We start from the raw sequence: 20,820 nt of genomic DNA, 5'->3' as shown, positions 1-20,820 counted from the left end.
TTCCCTACTTCCTCTTCACTCATTCCCTACTATCCCTCCCCTAATTTTGCCTAACATTTACTTTCCCTCCCATGACTTAAAATCTCCTACTTCCCCTCCCATAATTTCCCTCGACTTCCCCTACCCTTGTTTACCTTCACCTCCGCTCCACTCATTCCCCTCACTTACCCTACTGTCCCTCCTCTGACTTCCTCTATTTCCCCTTACTCGTTCTTCACATTTGTCCTATTCTTCCTGCTTTTACCTACTTCCCCTCCCCTGATTTCCCTTAACTTTTCCTACTTTCCTTCCACTCTCTCCTCTTGTTCCCTATTTTCTCCCCTCATTTTCCATATTTTCCCGAAACTGTGAAACCCCAAAAATGAATCCGAATAAATCCGAATCGAATCCCGAATGAATGCAAACTCGGATTTATCTCAAGCCAGGGTGGCCAACAGCCCGGGAGAACCGGGATAAAGTCGGAAGAGAAATATTACACCGGGAGATTTCCCATACTTCATAATTCGAGCGTTTTGTAATCTTTTTAAAGTTCTCAATTAGAAAGCATATAATTTTCAAAATGTTTAGTATAAATAAAATTTAAAGATTCACAATTTTTCTCGTTTTGAGTGTCACTTAACACTACGCGATATGATACTTATTAATAATACTATATATTTATCATCCTTCAAATTTCTATAATTTTGTATGGCTTTGAATGCTCTATTCTAAAACAATTTAATCTGAGACCTTCAACAAGACCACGACCATTTCTCTATTAAATATTCCAAAATTTTATATCAAAAGCCTTGATAGTCAGTTTTGAATTTGATCATTTTTGGTTGTACTTATAAAGCAAATTCGAACTGCAAAGCTTAAAATTCTACAATTTCAAAAACTGGAATCATAATACAGCAATATTTTTTTATTTTCAATTTGATATCTTAAAATTTTCAAATTTTTAATCGAAGTTTGAAACACATAAATCATTTGAAATTGAAAAATATTTTATTAGGAAATTTCAAGTGTGAATAAAAATTCCAAAAGAAGATTTAAAAATAAAAAATTAAAAATCAGGTTTAAAATAAAAAAATATAAAAATTAAAATATGAGACTGAAATTGATAAAGCAGTAAATAAATAATTTCGGCCATTTTAAATGCTTACAAATTTAGAGTTCTGAATTTACATGTTCAACGCTCAATAAACAATATTTTCCTTTCAAAGGTTTTAATTTTTCAACTAAAATTTAATTGATTGCATTTTGTAAAGTATAATTAGCAATTTAAAAATTATTTGTATCTAAATTATACAAATTAACTTCAAATAATTGAAATTTTAAAGTCTGAAGTTCTATTTTTTACATTTTTAATGTTTTCTATTACAAATTACTATTTAGTTTGAAAGTATTTTTTTAGTATGATTCAATGTATTCTTTGATTTTATAAAAATATGTCTAATCCGCTTTAATGTTAAATAATAGTTTCGTTATATAATAGTAATTTAAAATGATAAAATTTCAGAAGCTTTGACTTTGAAAGTTTCATTTTAGTTTTCGGTATTAAATTGTTAAATCGTAATTGCTTTGAATTTAGAATTATTGTTCAAATTCAAAAGTTTAAATTTTTAATTATTTAATTTTGAACGCTTTTAATTATAAATAATACAATTTTGGGGAATATATTATGTATCAAATTGGAAAGAAGGGAAAAATAGAGATCCAAATTTTTCAAAAATCCGATTATGCATGGATTTTTATTTAAAAACGTCAATATATTTTGAAATTAACATGCGATTTTTCGTAGGAAAATCTCAGTTTTTTTTTAAATGGGACAAATAACAATTTTTTATCAACTTTTTATAAATTGTATAAATTGAAAATGTTTTAAACAAACTTTTTCCCTCCGTAACATTTTTCTGTTTAAGACATTTTGCGAATGTTTAAACACATATAATTTATTTGAGCTATTTTTTCCCGTCTGAAAATCGTGAAAAGTTAATATTTTAGAGATAAATAATACAGTTAATGAATGATATTAATTCATTCATGTGTACTTTTTATGGGAAAGGTGGAGAAAATGTCCCTCATTTTTTGTATTTTATTACTTTTAGAATTTAGAATCTAATTGTTTAAATTATTTATTTATAAATTAGTTTCGTGCAAGTGAATAATTATTAATTGATTAAATAGAAAAATCATTATATTAATAAAGGGTTTTCAAACATTTGAAAAATATATTTTAATTTTAAACTAAACAGCTGCAATTTTAATGAAAGAAAAGATAAAATTTCTACGAAAACAAAGACACAAATTTTATTCAAATTATAATTTGAACGAAAAAATCATTTCTAATACAGAATAAAAATTTCTAATAACTTATTTTTTTTAGTTTCTAAGTTTATTTGTTATAAGGTTATATAAATAAGTTTTTTCTAGGTTCCTCTAGAAAATTTGTAGACGATTTTTAAAGAATTCAGATATGTCGATAAAGTATCTAGAATTTTTTTTATCTTATTAGATTTTAGCAAATTAAACTAAAATTCGAGACAATTTAAAATATATTTAGGACTACTAGTAGTTTGAAAAATATTTGGTGAATTTTTGGAAATATTTATAAGTTTTAAATTATTCTTAATATCTTAAAAACTTCTAAAATAAATACATTTTTTAGAAACTAATTCGAATTATTCTGGCAATAGACTTGAAATCTTCCGGATTCGGTTTTGAAAATTTTGGAAATCTTTTGCATTGTTTCACAATATTTCAAAATATTTTTAAATATTTTAAAATATTTTTAAATATTTTAAAATATTTTTCAATATTTTTAAATATTCTCTTCAAACTAATTTAAAAAAATATGAAATCACTTTAAATATTCCCAGGAAACATTTCAAAATCTTTTAAAAACTTCAAAATTTTATTGCAAAATATTTAAAAATATTTAAATAATAATAATAAAATAAATAAAATAATAATAATTTAAATATTCTTTTTATAAAATTTTAAAAATATTTTGGAATGTTTTCAAGTCTTTTATAATATTTTCTTAATAAAAATCTTGTAAAATAAAAATTGATAAAAATTTTTTACATAAATCTAAAGAACATTTTTTTATACTCTTGAAACCTTTCTAAATGCTTAAAAAGCTTCTAAATTTGTAGTTCGAAGTCTTCAAGAATTTAAATTTTGTTTTAAATTTATTGAAATCATTTGAGGTACAAAATTATATTTGTATTTTTTCTAAACTTCTAAATATCTATTAAACTTATTCGATTAAAAAAATGTTTATTCTTGCAAAATTAAAAAATGTGGCTTTAAAATCTTGTAAAATATTTTCTTGGATTAACCTTTCAAAATACAAAAAAATCAATTTAAATTATATTATTATTATTTTTAATTTATAAAAAGTTGATAACAAGTAGTTTTTTTTTTCTTATTTGTTTCTAACTCTCTAATTTATAAATGTATTAGCGTCCAGGTTTTAAATAAAAAGCCCCTAATTATAGTGTTTATATTTAAATTCTAAAAACATAAAAAGTTTGAAAAACTTGAGAATAAAAAGCGTTTGAATTGAAGAGCGCCCTAATTTGGATGGATAAAATTTCAAAGTGTTCCAATTTCTGAAATTTGAAAATTTACATAAGTAAAATATTGAGACCCTTAAAATTTTAAAGCCTTTAAATTTGCAAACTGCTCAATTTGAAAGTTTTCCAATTTCACAAACGGGTTTGCTTTTAAATGTAAATGTAATGAAATTTGTAAGGTTTCACATCTGGACGCTATCAAATTGAAAGAAAATTTTTCAGTATTATTCGGCTTCATTGGCAAATCAAATTTTCCAAGTTAAAATTAAAAATCATTTTCTACTCGAAGATACTAATTTTTCACAAAGAATGTAATAGTTGATTTCTCAACCAAAAAAGATTTTAATTTTCAATAAAAATAAAACCAATTTTTTATAAGACTGTTGAATTTTCAAGCCAAATATACAAATTTTTAACAAAATATAGGAATTTGTAATCTAATAGTTGAATTTTCTACCAAAAAATGAGTTTTCAACCAAAAAATGTGAATTTTCAACTTTAACCGATTAAACTTTAATCGGATAGTTGTATTTGTAACCAAAAAAGATTTAATTAATCAATTTTTAACTATTCAGTTGCATTTTTAACAAACGAAAAATTGATTTTCTGCCAAAAAAAAGGAAAATCAAAATACATATTTAGTTAAATTTTCAACTAAAAAAGATCAATTTTCTACCAATAATCGAATAGTTAAACTTTTATTGATAATTTTTATATTGGCATTAGGGCCTTATGAATATGTTTAATTGCAAATCGCAGATAAAAAATTAATTGTAAATAAAAATAAAACAAATTTTCAACAAAATACATCAATTTTTAATCTAATAGTTGAATTTTCTACCAAAAAATGAGCTTTCAACCAAAAAATGTGAATTTTCAACTTTAACCGATTAAACTTTAATCGGATAGTTGTATTTATAACCAAAAAAGATTTAATTAATCAATTTTTAACTATTAAGTTGCATTTTTAACAAACAAAAAATTGATTTTCTACCAAAAAAAAAAGGAAAATCAAAATACATATTTAGTTAAATTTTCAATTAAAAAAGATCAATTTTCTACCAATAATCGAATAGTTAAACTTTTATTGATAATTTTTATATTGGCATTAGGGCCTTATGAATATGTTTAATTGCAAATCGCAGATAAAAAATTAATTGTAAATAAAAATAAAACAAATTTTCAACAAAATACATCAATTTTTAATGAAATAGTTGAATTTTCTCCGAGAAAGATGAGTTTTTCAACAAAATAAATACATTTTTAGCCAAATTGTTTAATTTTCTAGCAAAAAAAAAAAACGAATTTTCAACAAATTACGTATATTTCTAACTACATGTTTTGAACAATGCATGTGATGGTAATCTAAATTTGATTTGATTAATTTTGAGTTCATATTTTGCTAATTACTAAAAATTTAAAAATAAATCGTCGAGTTCTTAAACTGAAAAAGTGCATTTTTAACCAAAAATGGTGTAGCTAAATTTTTATTGAGTAGAATGAATTTTTAGTTAAAAAAATGAATTTTCTATGTTGTACTAGACAGTCGAATGTTATATAAATTTTTTTATTTTTCTTACCAAAAGACGAATTTAATATAAATTTAAAAAAATAATTTAGAACAAATTAGTGGAATTTTCGATGAAGTGGTTAAATTTTCAGTCTAAAAAGAATTTTTGGAATTAAAAAAAAACGAATTCTAAAATACGACTATGAATCTTTAACTGAAAAAATTAACTTTTAATTAAGTAGTTCAATAATTCTCAACGAAAAATGCAATAAATATATTAAATAATAAATGTATTAAATTTTCTAACAAATTGTTTCATTTTCGAGCAGAAAATACGAATTTTCTACAAAAAAATTATATTTCCAACCGGAAAGTATGAATTTTCAACAAAATAGTTAAATCTTCAGTTTAAAAAAAAATACTTTTTAACGAAAATTAAAAATAAGGTTACAAAAGATTTAAATTTTCAACTGAAAAGTATACATTTTCAAGAAAAAAGTTAATTCACAACTATTCCGTTGAACTTACAACCAAATTTTTTCAATTTTCAGTTAAAAGAAAAATACTTTTTAATAAAAAATTAACAATTTTCAACGACGATTATAAATAAAAAAAAGAACTTTTGAGAAACTTGTTTAACTTTAAACCGAGGAGTTGATATTTCAATAAAAAAGAATTTATTTCAATTAAAAAACAGTTGAATTTTCACCCAAAAAATGTGAATTTTCAACTTAAACAGATTAATTTTCAACCAAACATTTTTCAGGAAAAAATTTATTTTCTGTGAAAAAGACAAATTTTTAACAAAATACATCAACTTCCAACCAAATAGTTAATTTTCCTACCAAATTGTTTATTTTTCGAGCCGAAAATACGACTTTTCTACAAAACAGTTGAATTTTCACCCGAAAATATGAATTTTCAACAAAAAAGTTAATTTTTAACCAAAAACTAATAATAGATTTTTAATAGATTTTCAAACAAATATCTTAGGTGAGAAAGAAAATTTCAATTAAATCGTTGAATTATTAAACCAAAAAGTCGAAATTTTCAATAAAACAGTTGATTTTTCTACAAAATAAATAAATTTTTGAAACTAAATTTAATAAAAAGATGAATTATTATTAACAAAAAATAGTTGGATTTTTGTATTCTAGAATGGAGAATTTTAAATATTAGTGTTTAATAATAATTTTAATATTTTTCTAAATAACAATTCGACGTCGAAACTAAAAAAGTTCAAATTGAAGTTCCAAAATTAAAACAGATTCCTAACTAGAAATTGATAACGTTTAAAGTTTTAATATGTAAGCGAAATCAAATTGGAATTTTGTCAATTTTGAACATAATAATATAAAAAAATTAATGTTTAATCAAATTCAAATCATTCTAAAGGTTTCGGGTTTAAAATTGGGTAATTTAGGATTTTTAAAGTCGGTTAAAATTAAGATGTAAAAGTTTCTGAATTAAATGTACCTTCCATTAAAAAAATTTTAATTGATTTTAGATTAAACTTTAAATGCCAAGTTTGAAATATCGAAATTTAAAATATTTTTAATATTAGTAACTCTTTCAATTTTTAAACTTAAAATATTTCGCATAAAAATGCTTTAAAAAAAAATTTCCCTAATCAATATTTTTAATAAAATTTCTTTTAATTTTTAAAAACTTGCTTTAGAAAGGTTTTTAGTATGTTTCTTAATTTTAATAATAATATTTTTCAAATACACAATTTTAGAAGCTGACAATCTGCAATTTCGGAAAGTGCAACTTTGAATTTTCCAACTTAGAATGCTTAAAATTACGAATTTAATCTGGACGCCTCCAATGTACAATTTTCTATATCAAATTTCAGTTTTTGATATTGCTTTTTTTTTAGAAAAATTGTAGGTTCAAAATTTTAATTTTTCTATCGAAATAAAAAAAATTTGATTTAATAATGAAAATTTTAGTTGTGAGTTATGAATATTTTTTTAGTATGTGTTATTAATATTAATATTTAATATTTATATTTAATTTTTAAAGCATAATTGAATTTTTTATGTGACATGAGAAAAAATAAGCTTATTGTCAAAAATCAATCAAAAGTTGTCTTTTTGCAACACTTGAAGAATTACCATTTTTTAATATTATTATTGCATTATTTTTCAATTGAAGCAATTATTTTTAAAATCAAAAAATATTTAAAAAGTTCAATTTTCCAGCAAAAAATGTTGTACTTTATTTTTCCACCAAAAAATATTCTAATTTTCAATAAAAAATAGTTGAATTAAACAAAACAAAAATACGAATTTTCAACAAATTACTTCAATTAATTAAATTTTTGTCTAAACAGATAAATTTTCATCCAGGAATATTAAATTTTCAATAGAAAAATAATGTTTTGAGAAAAAATTGATTAGTTAAATTTACATTTCCAACAAAATATTTTAATTTGTAAGAAAGGAAATTAGTTTTTAACTAAAGTAAAAAAATTTCAACCAAGAAAATAAATTTCTAACCAATAGTTGAATTTTCAACCCAAAAGATGAATTTTCTACACAAAAAATGATAATTTTTTTGAAAAAATAGTTAAATTTTTAACCAAAGAGATGAATTTTCAACCAAGAACATTAAATTTCTAGCAGAAAATATCATCTTTTGACAAAAAATGAATGGTTAAATTTTCAATTAAAAATATTCATTTTCAACAAATAAAAAAACGAGTTTCCGACAAAATATTAAAATTTTTAAGCAAAGAAATGATGTAATTTTCAACTAAAATAATTAATATCCAACAAAGAAATGAATTTGTTACCTAATAGTTGAATTTTCAACCTAAAACATGAATTTAAAAAAAAAACAGATTAATTTTTAACAAATTAGTTTAATTTTAAACCTAACAGATGGATTTTCAACTAATAACATTAAATTTCTATCAGAAAATATAATTTGGTAACAAAATATAGAATATTTAAGTTCTCAAATAAAAAAATTAATTTTGATTAAAAAACACACTAGTTTTATGATTAATTTTAAGCTGGAGAAGATAATTGTTCAACGAAGCATAGACTTGTTTAATTTAAAATTTTAAAAATTCATATTTAACAACAACAAAATGCATATTAAAAACAAATATTCAAGTTAAGCCAAGAAAGACAAAAAATGGAATAGTTAAATTCTTAAGCAAGTTAAGATTAATTTTCAATCAACAAATTCTGAAAACAAATATAAAAATTTTTAACAAAAAAAATGGGGGGATTCAACTAAAATGGTGAATCTGTCCCAAGTTCGATTTCAACAGTTTTTAAAATAATTAATTGAATTGATATCTTTTAAAATTAATTAAAAACGTTTAAAGTTGCAAATTTTTGATAAAAACAAGTTTTATTTTATCAACTGTAAATATAAATAAATAATTTTTAAAATGTATCGGCACTTTAAGTATTAAAAACTGTCAAATAATTGATTAAAAAAATTTGATTAAGGAAAAGGGTAATTATTTAATATTTAGCAATAAGACTTTAATTGAAGACGACTAAATTGAAACCAAATATTTAAAAGTAAACAATTTGAAACTTAAATGTTTGACATCGAAAGCTTTGAATTGTTAAAATTTCGAAAAGCTTTTAACATTTTAATGTTACAATTTTATTGTTCTACTTAATAAAATGTTTAATTCTTAAGCGAAATTATTGCATTTTGATATATAAATAATAATTGAACACGTATTATTTTTAGAAAAATTTGAGTAATTTTAAGAGATATTTAGAAGTTTTGAAAAGATTTAAAATTAATTAAAAATTTAAAATGATATTTTCCTACAATTTTTAGAAAATTTTTTCAAATTAAAGAAAAAATTATTAAATTCTTCTTGGGTCGTTTTTATTAATATTGGAATTCTCTTCCAATCTTTTTGAATATTCTGTTCAAATAATTTTTCAAAATAAAGAATCATTTTCAATTTTCCTAGGAATTTTAAGAACATTTTTTTATTCGTTTGGAGCCTTTCACAATTCTTAAAAAGCCTCTCAATTTTTTGTAAACTGCAAAAATCGACATTTTGTTTTAAATTAGGTTGTGAGTATTTGCACCGAAATTTCGTTACGAATAACTAAATTTTTTCTTTAAACACACTTCGTTAGAAATATTTGCAATTATTTCAACTTCTAAATTAATTTTCATCTTTTTGAAATTTCGAAATATCTTTTAAAAGTACTCTAATTGTTTCTAAAAATAATAACTGTTCAATTGTTATTTAGAAATTCAAATTTTAAGGACATTTTTTTAATTTCGCAGGATTATCTAAAATTTGTAGGACAAATTCAATATTAATTTTGTAAGTTGTTCAGAAGTTTTGAAAAATATAAAAAATAAAGCTAGATTTGAAAAAATTTAAAACTACTTCTAGATTTTTCAAGATTTTGAAATGCAATTTAAAAGTTTTTCAAAGATGCTTAACCTCTTTAAAATAAAAATGATTTAAATTCTAATTTACGAACTTTTAAGTTGAAAAAATGTAAATTTAGTAATATTTATTGGCCGTAAAATAACTGAATAATATAATTTTAACAATTTTTAAAATTCATTGATTTTTTCTTTAATTTAGAGTATTGAAAATGTTAACCTGGATTTATATTTTTGGAATTTGATCTAAATCTTTGAACTCTATAATTTATGAATGTTAAAAATTCTGAACTTTGCAGTTTAAATTCATTAAACTTGAAATTATTCAGTTGAAAAGTGTTAGTAACTTCCAGTTTATACGTGTAAATTATTGAACAATTCAATAGAAACTTTTTGAATTTAAAAACTTTTAAACTCCAATTTAAAAATTTAAAAATTCAGTAGTTAATTTTCAATAAAACTTACAAAAATTCTTTTAATTTTTGACCTTAAAAATAAAATTTTGACAGAAAAATAAAATAATTAAAACCCTCGTAAATTAAATCTTATTTTTTTTTAATTAAAAAAAATATATTTAAAGTACGGAGTCGTATTATTATATACGCGGCGAGGCATATTTTATTAATGAGAAAAATAATCTGGCATTTCTGCGATTTACTGATCCAGGTTGAAAAGAAAAACGAGAAAAAAAATCAACCTCCGTCTGGATTCGAACCCTCAATAGTCATTGTAGATTTTTGTTGTTGTTATTCTGGACCCGTAACGTGAATAGGGACAATGAAAAATGAATGATTTTGATGAATAGTCGTTTTTTGTTTTCAGTTCCAAGCATTGTGGTGCATAAAGGCAGCAGGTCGCTGAGTCGACCGGAGAGTCCGACGGTGGTGGTGTGCGGAGGAGGAATGCCATCGTTGCCATCCTCGAAGCAGAGCCTCGTCGTCGGTACCTCCGCGTCCTTTTCGAGTACCGACTCGGATATGATAGACGGGAATGCAAACCCTTCGAATGAATCCTCCACGAATCCTCAACATCGTTTGGCCCCTCCGGACAAACCAGAATCCGAAAAAAATTATCGCAATCGAGTAAGTTTTCAAATAATATTGTTTATTTACACAAATCCCAAGGAATTTTCAAGAGGTTTAGGTTATTTTTAAACATTCCAAACAATGTTCAAGATTTTTAAAACGTCTTAAAAGATTTCAAATAATTTTTAATAATTTTAAATAATTGATTGTATTTAAAAAATATAACAAGGAATTTTCAAGAGCTTTAAAAAGTTTCAAAAGATTTTACGGAATTTTAAATAATTTAGTGTAGTAAAAAAATTCGAAGGAATGTTCAAGAACTTTAAAAACTTTTAAACAAATTTTAAGTAATTAAAAACAATTAAGTGCATTTAAAAAAAAATTTCAAGGAATTTTCAAAAGCGTTGAAAAAAAAATTCAAAACATTTCAATGGGTTTAAAATAATTAGTGTATTTAAAAAAATTCAAATAAATTTTCAAGAGATTTGCAAAGTTCCAAAAGTTTTGAAAGAATTTAAATTAATTGAGTGTATTTAAAACAGTTGCAAAGGATTTTTCAAGAGCCTTAAAAACTTTTTAATAAGATTTCAAAGAATTAAAAATAATTTAGTGCATTTAAAAAAGTCCCAAGGAATATCCAAGAGTTTTAAAAAGTTCTACGAGATTTGAAATATTTCTGAGTATTTTCAAAGGTGTCAAGAAAATTTTAATTGATTTTAATCATTTGAAGGGATTCCAAAATATTAAAAATATTTTAGGGTATTTTAAAATATTCCAAAGAATGTTCAAGGCTTTTAAAAAGTTTCAAAAGATTTTAAGTAATTTAAAATAATTCAGTTTATTTAAAAAGAATTCCAAGGAATTTTCAAGAGCTTAAAAAAGTGTCAAAAGATTTCAAAAAATTTGAAATATTTTAGGGAATTTAAAAAATTCTTTGGAATTTTAAATATATTTCAATATTTTGAAGAGATTTCAAAGAATTTAAACTATTTTAGGTTATTTAAAAATATTCCAAAGAATTTTCAAGAAGTTTAAAAAGTCTAAAAAGATTTGAAGTAATTTAAAATAATTAAGTGTACTTAAACAAAAATTCAAAGGTTTTTCAAGATCTTTGAAAAGTTTCAAAGGTTTCAAATAATTTGAAGTAATTTACTGTATTTAAAAAAATTCCAAGGAATTTACAAGAGCTTAAAAAAAGTGTCAAAAGATTTTAAAAAATTTGAAATATCTTAGGGCATTTAAAAAATTCTTTGGAATTTTAAATATATTTCAATAATTTAAAGAGATTCCAAAGAATTTGAAGTATTGTGGGTTATTTAAAAATATTCCAAAGAATGTTCAAGAGGTTCAAAAATTCTCAAAAGATTTTAAGTAATTTAAAATAATTAAGTTTATTTTTAAAAAATTCAAAGGAATTTTCAAGATCTTTGAAAAGTTTCAAATATTTCAAAAAATTTTCGGCAATTTAGTGTATTTAAAAAAATTCCAAGGAATTTTCAAGAGCTTTAAAAAGGTTTAAAAGATTTCAAATAATTTAAAATATTTGAGGGTATTTAAACAAAAATTCCAAGGAATTTTCAAGAGGTTTTAAAAGTCTCAAAAGATTTTAAGTAATTAAAAATAATTAAGTGTATTTTTTCAAAAAATCCAAGGAATTTCAAGAGCTTTAAAAGTTTTAAATGGTTTTAAAGAATTTAAAATATTTTAGTGTATTTACTCAAATTCCAAGGAATTTTCTAGAGCTTGATAAATTTTCAAGAGATATAAAATATTTTAGGGTAGTTTGAAAAATTCCTAGGAATTTTGAATAGATTTCAATAATCTGAAGGGATTCCAAAGAATTTGAAACATTTTAGGTTATTTCAAAATATTCAAGAGATTTAAAAAGTCTCGAAAGATTTTAAGCAATCTAAAATAATTAAGTGTATTTATACAAAAATCCAAATAATTTTCAAGATCTTTGAAAAATTTCAAAGGTTTCAAATAATCTAAAATAATTTAGTGTATTTAAAAAAATTCCAAGGAATGTTCAAGAGGTTTAAAAAGTCTCGAAAGATTTTAATTAATTAAAACTAATTAAGTATATTTAAACAAAAATTCCAAGGAATTTTCAAGAGGTTTAAAAAGTCTCAAAAGATTTTAAAGAATCTAAAATAATTTAGGGTATTTACACAAATTCCAAGGAATTTTCAAGAGCTTTAAAACTTTTCAAGGGACTTAAAATATCTTAGGGTAGCTTGAAAAATTCCTAGGAATTTTGAATAGATTTCAATAATTTGTAGGGATTCCAAAGAATATGAACTATTTTAGGTTATTTTAGGTTATTTAAAAATATTCCGAAGAATGTTCAAGAGATTTAAAAAGTTTCAAAGAGATTTTAATTATTTAGAAATAATTAAGTGTATTTTCAAAAAATTCCAAGGAATTTTCAAGAGCTTTAAGATGTTAAAAAGATTTTAAAGAATTTAAAATAATTTAATTTATTTTAAAATGTTCCAAAGAATTTTCCAGATGTTTCAAAACATTTAAAAGAATTTGAAATATTTTAGTGTCTTTGCACAAATTTCAGGGAATTTTCAAGAGCTTTAAAAAGTTTCAAGGGATTTGAAATATTTCAGGTTATTTAAAAGTAATTCAGAAAATTTTGAAGAGGTTTAAAAAGTCTCAAAAGATTTTAAATAATTTAAAATAATTTATTGTATTAAAAAAAATTTTTAAGGAATTTTCAAGAGCTTTAAATAATTTCCAAAAATTTCAAAGAGTTTTGAATATTTTATGTATAATATTACAGGGTAGCTTGACAAATTCCTAGGAATTTTGAATAGATTTCAATAATTTGTAGCGATTCCAAAGAATCTGGACTATTTTAGGTTATTTTAGTTTATTTAAAAATATTTCAAAAACTGTTCAATAGGTTTAAAAAATCTCAAAGACTTTTCAAGAGCTTTGAAAGGTTTTAAAGTTATCAAATAATTTGAAACAATTTAGTGTATTTTAAAAAATTCCAAGAAATTTTCAAGAGATTTAAAATATTTCAGGACAGCTTGAAAAATTCTTTGGATAAAAATGTCTCATTTTTTAAAAAGAAAATTCAAGTATTTCGTTCCAAATTCACATATTTTGTTTGAAATTTTTTTTTTGTAGAAAATTATCCTTCTCTTTGAAAGTTAATCTTCTTGTTTAAAAAAATTTTCTTTTCGGTTAAAAATTTAAGAATGTCAATTAAATATTTATCATTCAAGTTGAAAAGTATCTTTTAGGCTGAAAGTAAAACTACTTGGTTAGAAGTTAAACTCTTTTGTTCAAACTTAATTTTTTTGGTTAAACATTCATAATTTTAATAAAAAATTCATTTCTTTGGTTGAAAACTTGTTGTTTTTTGGATGAAATGGATTTTTTTGTCTTCTTGTTATTTTTTTTGTTAAACATTAATTTTTTTAAACCTCAAACTTTATACATTAAAGTATTTGGTAAAAAATTGTTTGTTTGTTTTTTTTTTGTAGAAAATTATGTATATTTTAAAAATTAATCTTCTTTAAAAAAAAATGTCGGTTAAAAATTTAAGAATGCCAATTAAATATTTATGATTTTAGTTGAAAAATCATCTTGAAAGTTAAATTAAAAATTACATTCTTTTGTTAAAAGTTCTTTTTTTGGTTAATGATTCATAATTTTAACTAAAAATTCTTTTTTTTTCTGAAAAATTAGCTATTTGGTTTAAAATTGGTTTTTTCTTTGGATGAAAAGGCTTTTTTTGTATTTTTTGTTTGTATTTTTTGGTTGAACTTTGATTTTTTTAAACTTAAAACTTAATTATTTCAGTTTTGAGTGACAATTTATCTTTTTTATAAAAAATGATGACTTTTTTTGTGGTTTTTTAAATACCAATTTTTTCTGGCACATAAAAGACCATTTGATACTGACAATTAGATATTCACATGAATTGTTTAAACAATTTATTATTGTTTTTAGTAATTTTGTAAAAAATAGAATTAGAAAGACGCGGTTTTTTCAAAAATATTTAACTTGTCAAGAAATGAATTTTTTAAACAATTTATTATCATTATTAATAATATTATATTTCTATAATGTTAGAAAGATGCGGATTTTTTGAAATTTCTGGCTTTTTGTCCAATTTTCAATTAAATTGGGGTGATCATGAATTCAAGTTAACAAAAGTAACTGTTTTAACAATTTAGTATTATTGTTAATATTCTCTTTGCCTAATTGGTAGAATGTTGCGGTTTTTTTTTGACATTTTCAACTGTTTGTCTATTTTTTATTAGGCTTGAATTAATAATTAATTAGATTCAGACAAAATAAAAAATTAAATAAATAATAGTTAAATAATAAATTTAAAATAAATTATTATTAATTAATTATTATGTCACTAAGTGAAAAAGGACGGAAAGCTAAAAATTGCCGAAAACCCCGCAACTATCAGTCATTGCTATAATAATTGGTTTAAAAAATTAATTTGGCTAAATCTAATTAATTATTAAGTCACGCCTAATGAAAAATGGACAAACAGTTGAAAATTTTAGAAAAAACCGCAACATTCTACCAATTAAGCAAAGAGAATATTATTAACAATGATAGTAAATTTTTTAAACAATTATTTTTGTTAAATTGAATTTCAGAAGTAAAAACGGCATCTTTCTAGCATTATGTAAATATAATATTATTAATAATAAATTGTTTAAAAAATTAATTTTCTTGACTGTAATTAATTACTTAATTTATCGTAATTGAAAATTTGACTAAAAGTGAATTTTTGTATACTGCAATTTTGTAGCATTTTCTAAGAGAATATTATTAACAGTAATTAAAAATTGTGTAAGCAACCACTTTTGTTAACATTAACGAACTATCACTTCCCTCTAATTGAAAATTGAACAAGTGGAATATTTTTTAAAAAACCGCGTCTTTTTAACTCCATTTTTTGAGAAAATTGCTCAAAACAATAATGAATTGTTTAAAAAAATTATGTGAACATCTAATTATCAGTAACAAATGGTCTTTAATGTTCTAGAAACAATTTGCATTTGAAAAACCGCAAGAAAGTCATAATTAGCGCCAAAAACTCGCAAAACCCAATTTTTCACTTATGGGGGTTTTTTGGTATCCTATAAAACCGACTTATGGTGTTGATATTTGAAAAATGATATTTTATTCATATTCTATGTTAAACTTAATGGGGTTTGAGACTCGTGAAAATACTGTTCCTGCACAATTTTATTCTACACAAAATATATTGTACACAAGTATGCTAATAATATTTTTCTTACACAAAATTTTTTCCACACAAAGTTTTTCGTACACAGAATTTAATACAGTAATATTTTTCCTAGAAAAAATTTGTTCTACACAGAAGATTTCTTAAACAGAATTTAATATTGTTTAATATTTATGTATTTTTTTCCTACACAAAATTATTTTTACGCCAAATGTTTCCTAAACAAAACTTTTTTTACACAAAATGTTTCCTACACATAATTTAATAATTTTATGTTTTTCCTACACAAATTTTTTTTTCTACGCAGAATATTTCCTACACAGTATTTAATACTGTTTAATATTTTTATTTTTTTTCCTACACAAAATGTTTCCTACACCAAATTTTTTCTACACAAAATGTTTCCTACACAAAATTTAATACCGTTATATTTTTCCTACACAGAATATTTCCTACACAGCATCTAATACTGTTTAATACTTTTTTTTTCCTACACAAAATATTTTCTACGCAGAATATGTATATTCCACACAGAATTAAATATTACTATTTTATTATCAAGATATTCTCTAAACATTGTACAAGAACAATATTATGTCCACTATTTTTGCTGCAGAAAATTTTTAATTTAATCTAAAACAACAGTTCTAAATTAAATCTTTGACATATATTGTAAGTTCACACACGTCACACATTTGTAAAGAATATTTTATGTACTGTTTTAAATGTCTTGTGCAGAATATATTTTATGCAGGAAAAATATTGGACATAATATTGTTGCTGTACAATAGTTAGAGATTATCTTAATAATAAAATATTACTACATAAATGTGTGTAGAATATACATATTTTGTGTAGGACAAAAATAAAAGTATTAAACAATATTAAATTCTGTGTAGGAAATCTTCTGTGTAGAAAAAATGTTGTGTAGGAAACATTTTGTGTAGAAAAAGTTTTGTGTAGGAAAAATATAACAGTGTAAAATTCTATGTAAGAAATATTTTGTGTAGAATATATTTTGCGTAGGAAAAAAACGTAATTATTAAACAATTTTAAATACTGTGTAGGAAATATTCTGTGTAGAAAAAATATAGCAGTAATAAATTCTGTTTAGGTAAAATTTTATGTAGAAAAAGTTTTGTATAGGAAAAATATGATCAGTATACTTGTCCACGATATATTTTGTGTTGAATAGAAATGTGTAAGAACGGGTGTAACCCTTGCGACACCTCTAAATATAATTTTTTTTTTCGTAAAAAAAATCCATTTATTTTTTGTGTGGATTCGAACAAATTTCTGGGGTGTCTCCATAAAAATTAAAAAAAAAAAACTTTCCAATGCATTTTTGGACCACCCTATTGGTTATTAATCGTTTTTCAGGCGAACTCAAAAGTGAAACTATTAGTCAGAAGCCATGCGATGAGAGAGTCAACTTCACCACCGCGAGAGCCTCACAACGGCTCCTCGCCGAACAGCTTGACCCCCAATTCCAATTCCAGTCCCAATTCCAAGCAACTCAACAACAACGAGCCCATGTTTAATAGCAACCTCGGCCCCACTCAGAATCCAAAACAAATGCGAAATTCAGCGACGTCTCCCACATGTCGCACTCCATCTCGAAATGGTAATTATATTTTTTTATAAATCACTTTTTTATCTTACCTGTCCCACTTTTCCCTAGGTAAATTTACAGTAAATATAATATACAATTTTTGAGAAAAAAATGAGGAAGAAAATAACTTGAAATATAAACATATTAAAACTGTATGAAATATTGGGAATGGTGAAACTGCGATCCGCCACCTGGTGACAAAAACTCGAACTAGAAAGAATAGGCACGATTTTAAAGATGCATTTTAATTTGTGCATAAAAGTGTTTTAACCATTTTTTTAATGAAGTTTAAACTATTTATTGGATAATAAAAATAGGTCTTTATCGGAAACCAAGTGTTTTAGATGGAATTTACATATTATAGAGTGAAAAACCTCATTTTTTTTACAGAAATATTTTTCTAAACGAACAAAAAATTTATTGTGCTCCTTATTGTGATTTTCAAAAGATTATAAGCTTAAATGGATTTATTTTGAAGCAAAAATAAACTCAAAGTAAATTTTTATTAATTTATACATGAAATATTTAAAACTCTGAACTAAAAGTTAGACTAGCATTCGTATTTAAATTACAGTAGTGTATTATTCGTATTATTGGCATAATATGGATAAAATGTGTTGCTACATACATTAATATAAAGTTTATTTATGCTTCAAATGCATTGAAACTCACATGAAATAAGGAAATAATTGTATTTAAAAAAAATCTATTTCATAAAAATGTGTTCTTGCACTATGTAAGATGGAAATTCTATCTAAGATTATTTGTTTTTTATGAATATTTGTTTTTAGTATTCAATCATTGTTTTGTACTTCTCAAAACAATCGTAAAAAAAACTTTTATAGAAAAATTAAAGTACATGTTTAAAAACGTACCTACTTTTTCTAGTTCCATTTTTCGGCACCATGTGGCGAAATGGTAGACCACCATTCCCAATATGAAAATAGAAATATTTACATTCATGTATTTTGTTTAAAATTAGTGTTCTTTATTTGTTGATTGGAAATAATTTCCATCACTAAAAATTAAATATATTCAAATTTTGGCTGATAACTCATATTTTTTAGTTGAAAATTCAACTATTTGGTTAAAAATTTATGTATTTTGTAGAAAATTAATCTTCTTAGCCTATTCGATTTTTGGTTAAAAAATCATCTCTTTTAGTTTAAATCTTAACTTTTTTATTAAAATTAAAGGTATTGTTTCTAAAGTTATTATTTTTTGTATAAAATTAAACTTCGTGGTTGAAAATTCATCTTTTTGATTGATAATTCGTCCTTTTTTTGTGAAAAATCAATCTTCGTGGCTGAAAACTCATCTTTTTGCTTAAAAATTTAACTTTTTAGGTAAAAAATCTATATTTTGGTTAAAAATCAATTATTTTCGATGAAAAATTCATAGTTTTCGTTAAAAATTTATTTCTGTGATTGAATTTTTTGTTTGAAAATTTGTTTTTTTTGTTCGAAAAATATTCTTCTTGGTTGGTAATTCATCTTTATTGTTATAAATTTAACTATTTGTTTTAAAAAAATATTTTTTTGTTGGAAAGAATAATAATTTTGTTGAAAATTAACCTTTCTTGTGGAAAATTTATATATTTTGTTGAAGATTCGACTTCTTTGATCAAAAATTAATCACCCGATTGTAATTTCACCTTTTTTTATGGGAAGTTGAACTATTTGTTTAAAAATTTAGTTTTTGGGGTAAAAATTTATAATTTTCATTGAAAATATGTCATGTCGGGTAGAAAACTTATCTTTATTGATGAAAATTCATATATTTTGTTAAAGACTCGTCTTTTTTTATAACAAATTAATTTTTTTGTAGAAAAATTGCATAATTTTCGTTAAAATTAATCTTTTTGGTCGAAAATTTATCTTTTTAGATGATAAATCATCTATTGGGTTAAAAATTTATCTTTTTGCTTGAAAATTTATCATTTTAGTAGAAAATTTATATTTTTTTTCACTTTGAAATTGAACTATTTTGTTGAAAATTCGTCATTGTCGGCTGAAAATTAATTTTTTTTACCAAAAATAAACTATTCCACCTTTAGTTTAAAATATAAAATTTACTTTTTTAGTTGAAAATTCGAGCTCTTCTTGGTAGAAAATTAATCTTTTTGGATGAAGATTCATCATTTTAGTATAAAATAAATTTGTTTTCGTTGATAATTAATTTTCTTTACTGAAAATTTAGTTATTCCATTTTTGGTTGAAAATTTTTCTTTCTTCTCTTTCAAAAAAGATTATTTTATTGTTAATATTAACTGCGAATAATGGGCATTATTTAATATAATACAAAAAAACAATGTCTTTGTTCTTTAGATTATAAAAGAAATGACATCTTAATATATTTTCAAATTTAAAAATATTAACTAAAATTAAACATTGTAAGCAAATTTAATTAATTTTAATGATTTCATTTTTAACAGTTTTAAAAGTTAAATTCTGTTGTTAAAAATTAATTTCTTTGTTAAATATTCATAATTTTAAATTAAAATTCGTCGTTGGTTGAAAATGCAACTACTTTGTTGAAATTTGATATTTTTATTTAAAAATTAAACTATTTGTTTGAAAATTTATGTATTTTTTGGAGAATATATCTTTTTTTGTTGAAAATTAATCTTTATAGATTAAAATTAATCTATTGGAAAAAAATTTGAACTATTCCATTTGAAGATTCGTCATTTTAGTTGAAAATTCATCAGTTTGGTTGAAAATTATTTTTTTTTATTTATTGAAAATTTAACTGTTTCATTTTTAGTTGAAAATTTACCTTTTCTAGTTCAAAAATCAACAATTTGGATGAAAATTTGTCTTTTCTAATTGAAAATTCACGTGTTTTGTTAAAAAATCGTTTTTTTTTTTTAGAAAATTATCTTTCTCTTTGAAAATTAATCTTATTATTTAAAATTTATTCTTTTCGGTTAAAAATTCAAATATTCCAGTTAAATATTGATCTTATTTGTTGATAATTCATCTTTTAGGTTGAAATCAAAATTATTTGGTTGAATGTTAAACTCTTTTGTTAAAAATTTATTTTGTTTGGTTGAAGATTCCAGTTTAATATTTCATAATTTTATTTTAAAAATCCATCTCTTTGGTTGAACATTTATTTTTTGACTAAAAATTTAATTATTTAATTTTTGATTGGAAAATTATATTTTTTCAGTTAAAAATTCATCTTTTTTTTGTCGAAATTAATCTTTCTGGTTGAAAATTCAACTATTCCAGTTAAATATCCACAATTTTATTTAAAAATTAATCACTTTCTTTAAAAATGTAACTATTTTGTTGAATGTTCGTTTTTTTGTTGAAAGTAATTTTTTAACTGAAAATTTCACATATTCTAATTGAAAATTCCACAGTTGTAGTTGAAAAATTCATCTGATTGATTAAATGTTAATTTTTTTGTCTTGAAATTTAATTATGTAAGTTTTGGTTTAAAATTGATCTTTTTTAGTAAATATTAATTTTCTTTGTTTG

The 20,820-nt window shown here is 22.4% G+C and overlaps 1 protein-coding gene across 5 annotated transcripts in view; it reads left to right on the top strand.

Annotated features, from left to right (window-relative positions):
- The window catches only part of LOC117172346 (R3H domain-containing protein 1), a 121,162-nt gene that overhangs the window by 48,429 nt on the left and 51,913 nt on the right, over positions 1-20,820 (top strand). For all 5 annotated transcript variants that reach the window (XM_033360203.1, XM_033360175.1, XM_033360194.1 and 2 more), the window contains 2 exons: positions 10,282-10,541; positions 17,101-17,344. In XM_033360203.1, the coding sequence (XP_033216094.1) occupies positions 10,362-10,541; positions 17,101-17,344 (424 nt within the window). In that variant the 5' untranslated portion in view covers positions 10,282-10,361. The remainder of the gene's footprint in view (positions 1-10,281; positions 10,542-17,100; positions 17,345-20,820) is intronic.

This window comes from Belonocnema kinseyi, chromosome 1, assembly GCF_010883055.1.
Source record: "Belonocnema kinseyi isolate 2016_QV_RU_SX_M_011 chromosome 1, B_treatae_v1, whole genome shotgun sequence".
NCBI classification, from domain to species: domain Eukaryota; kingdom Metazoa; phylum Arthropoda; class Insecta; order Hymenoptera; family Cynipidae; genus Belonocnema; species Belonocnema kinseyi.
This window is presented reverse-complemented; position numbering and strand designations above follow the sequence as displayed.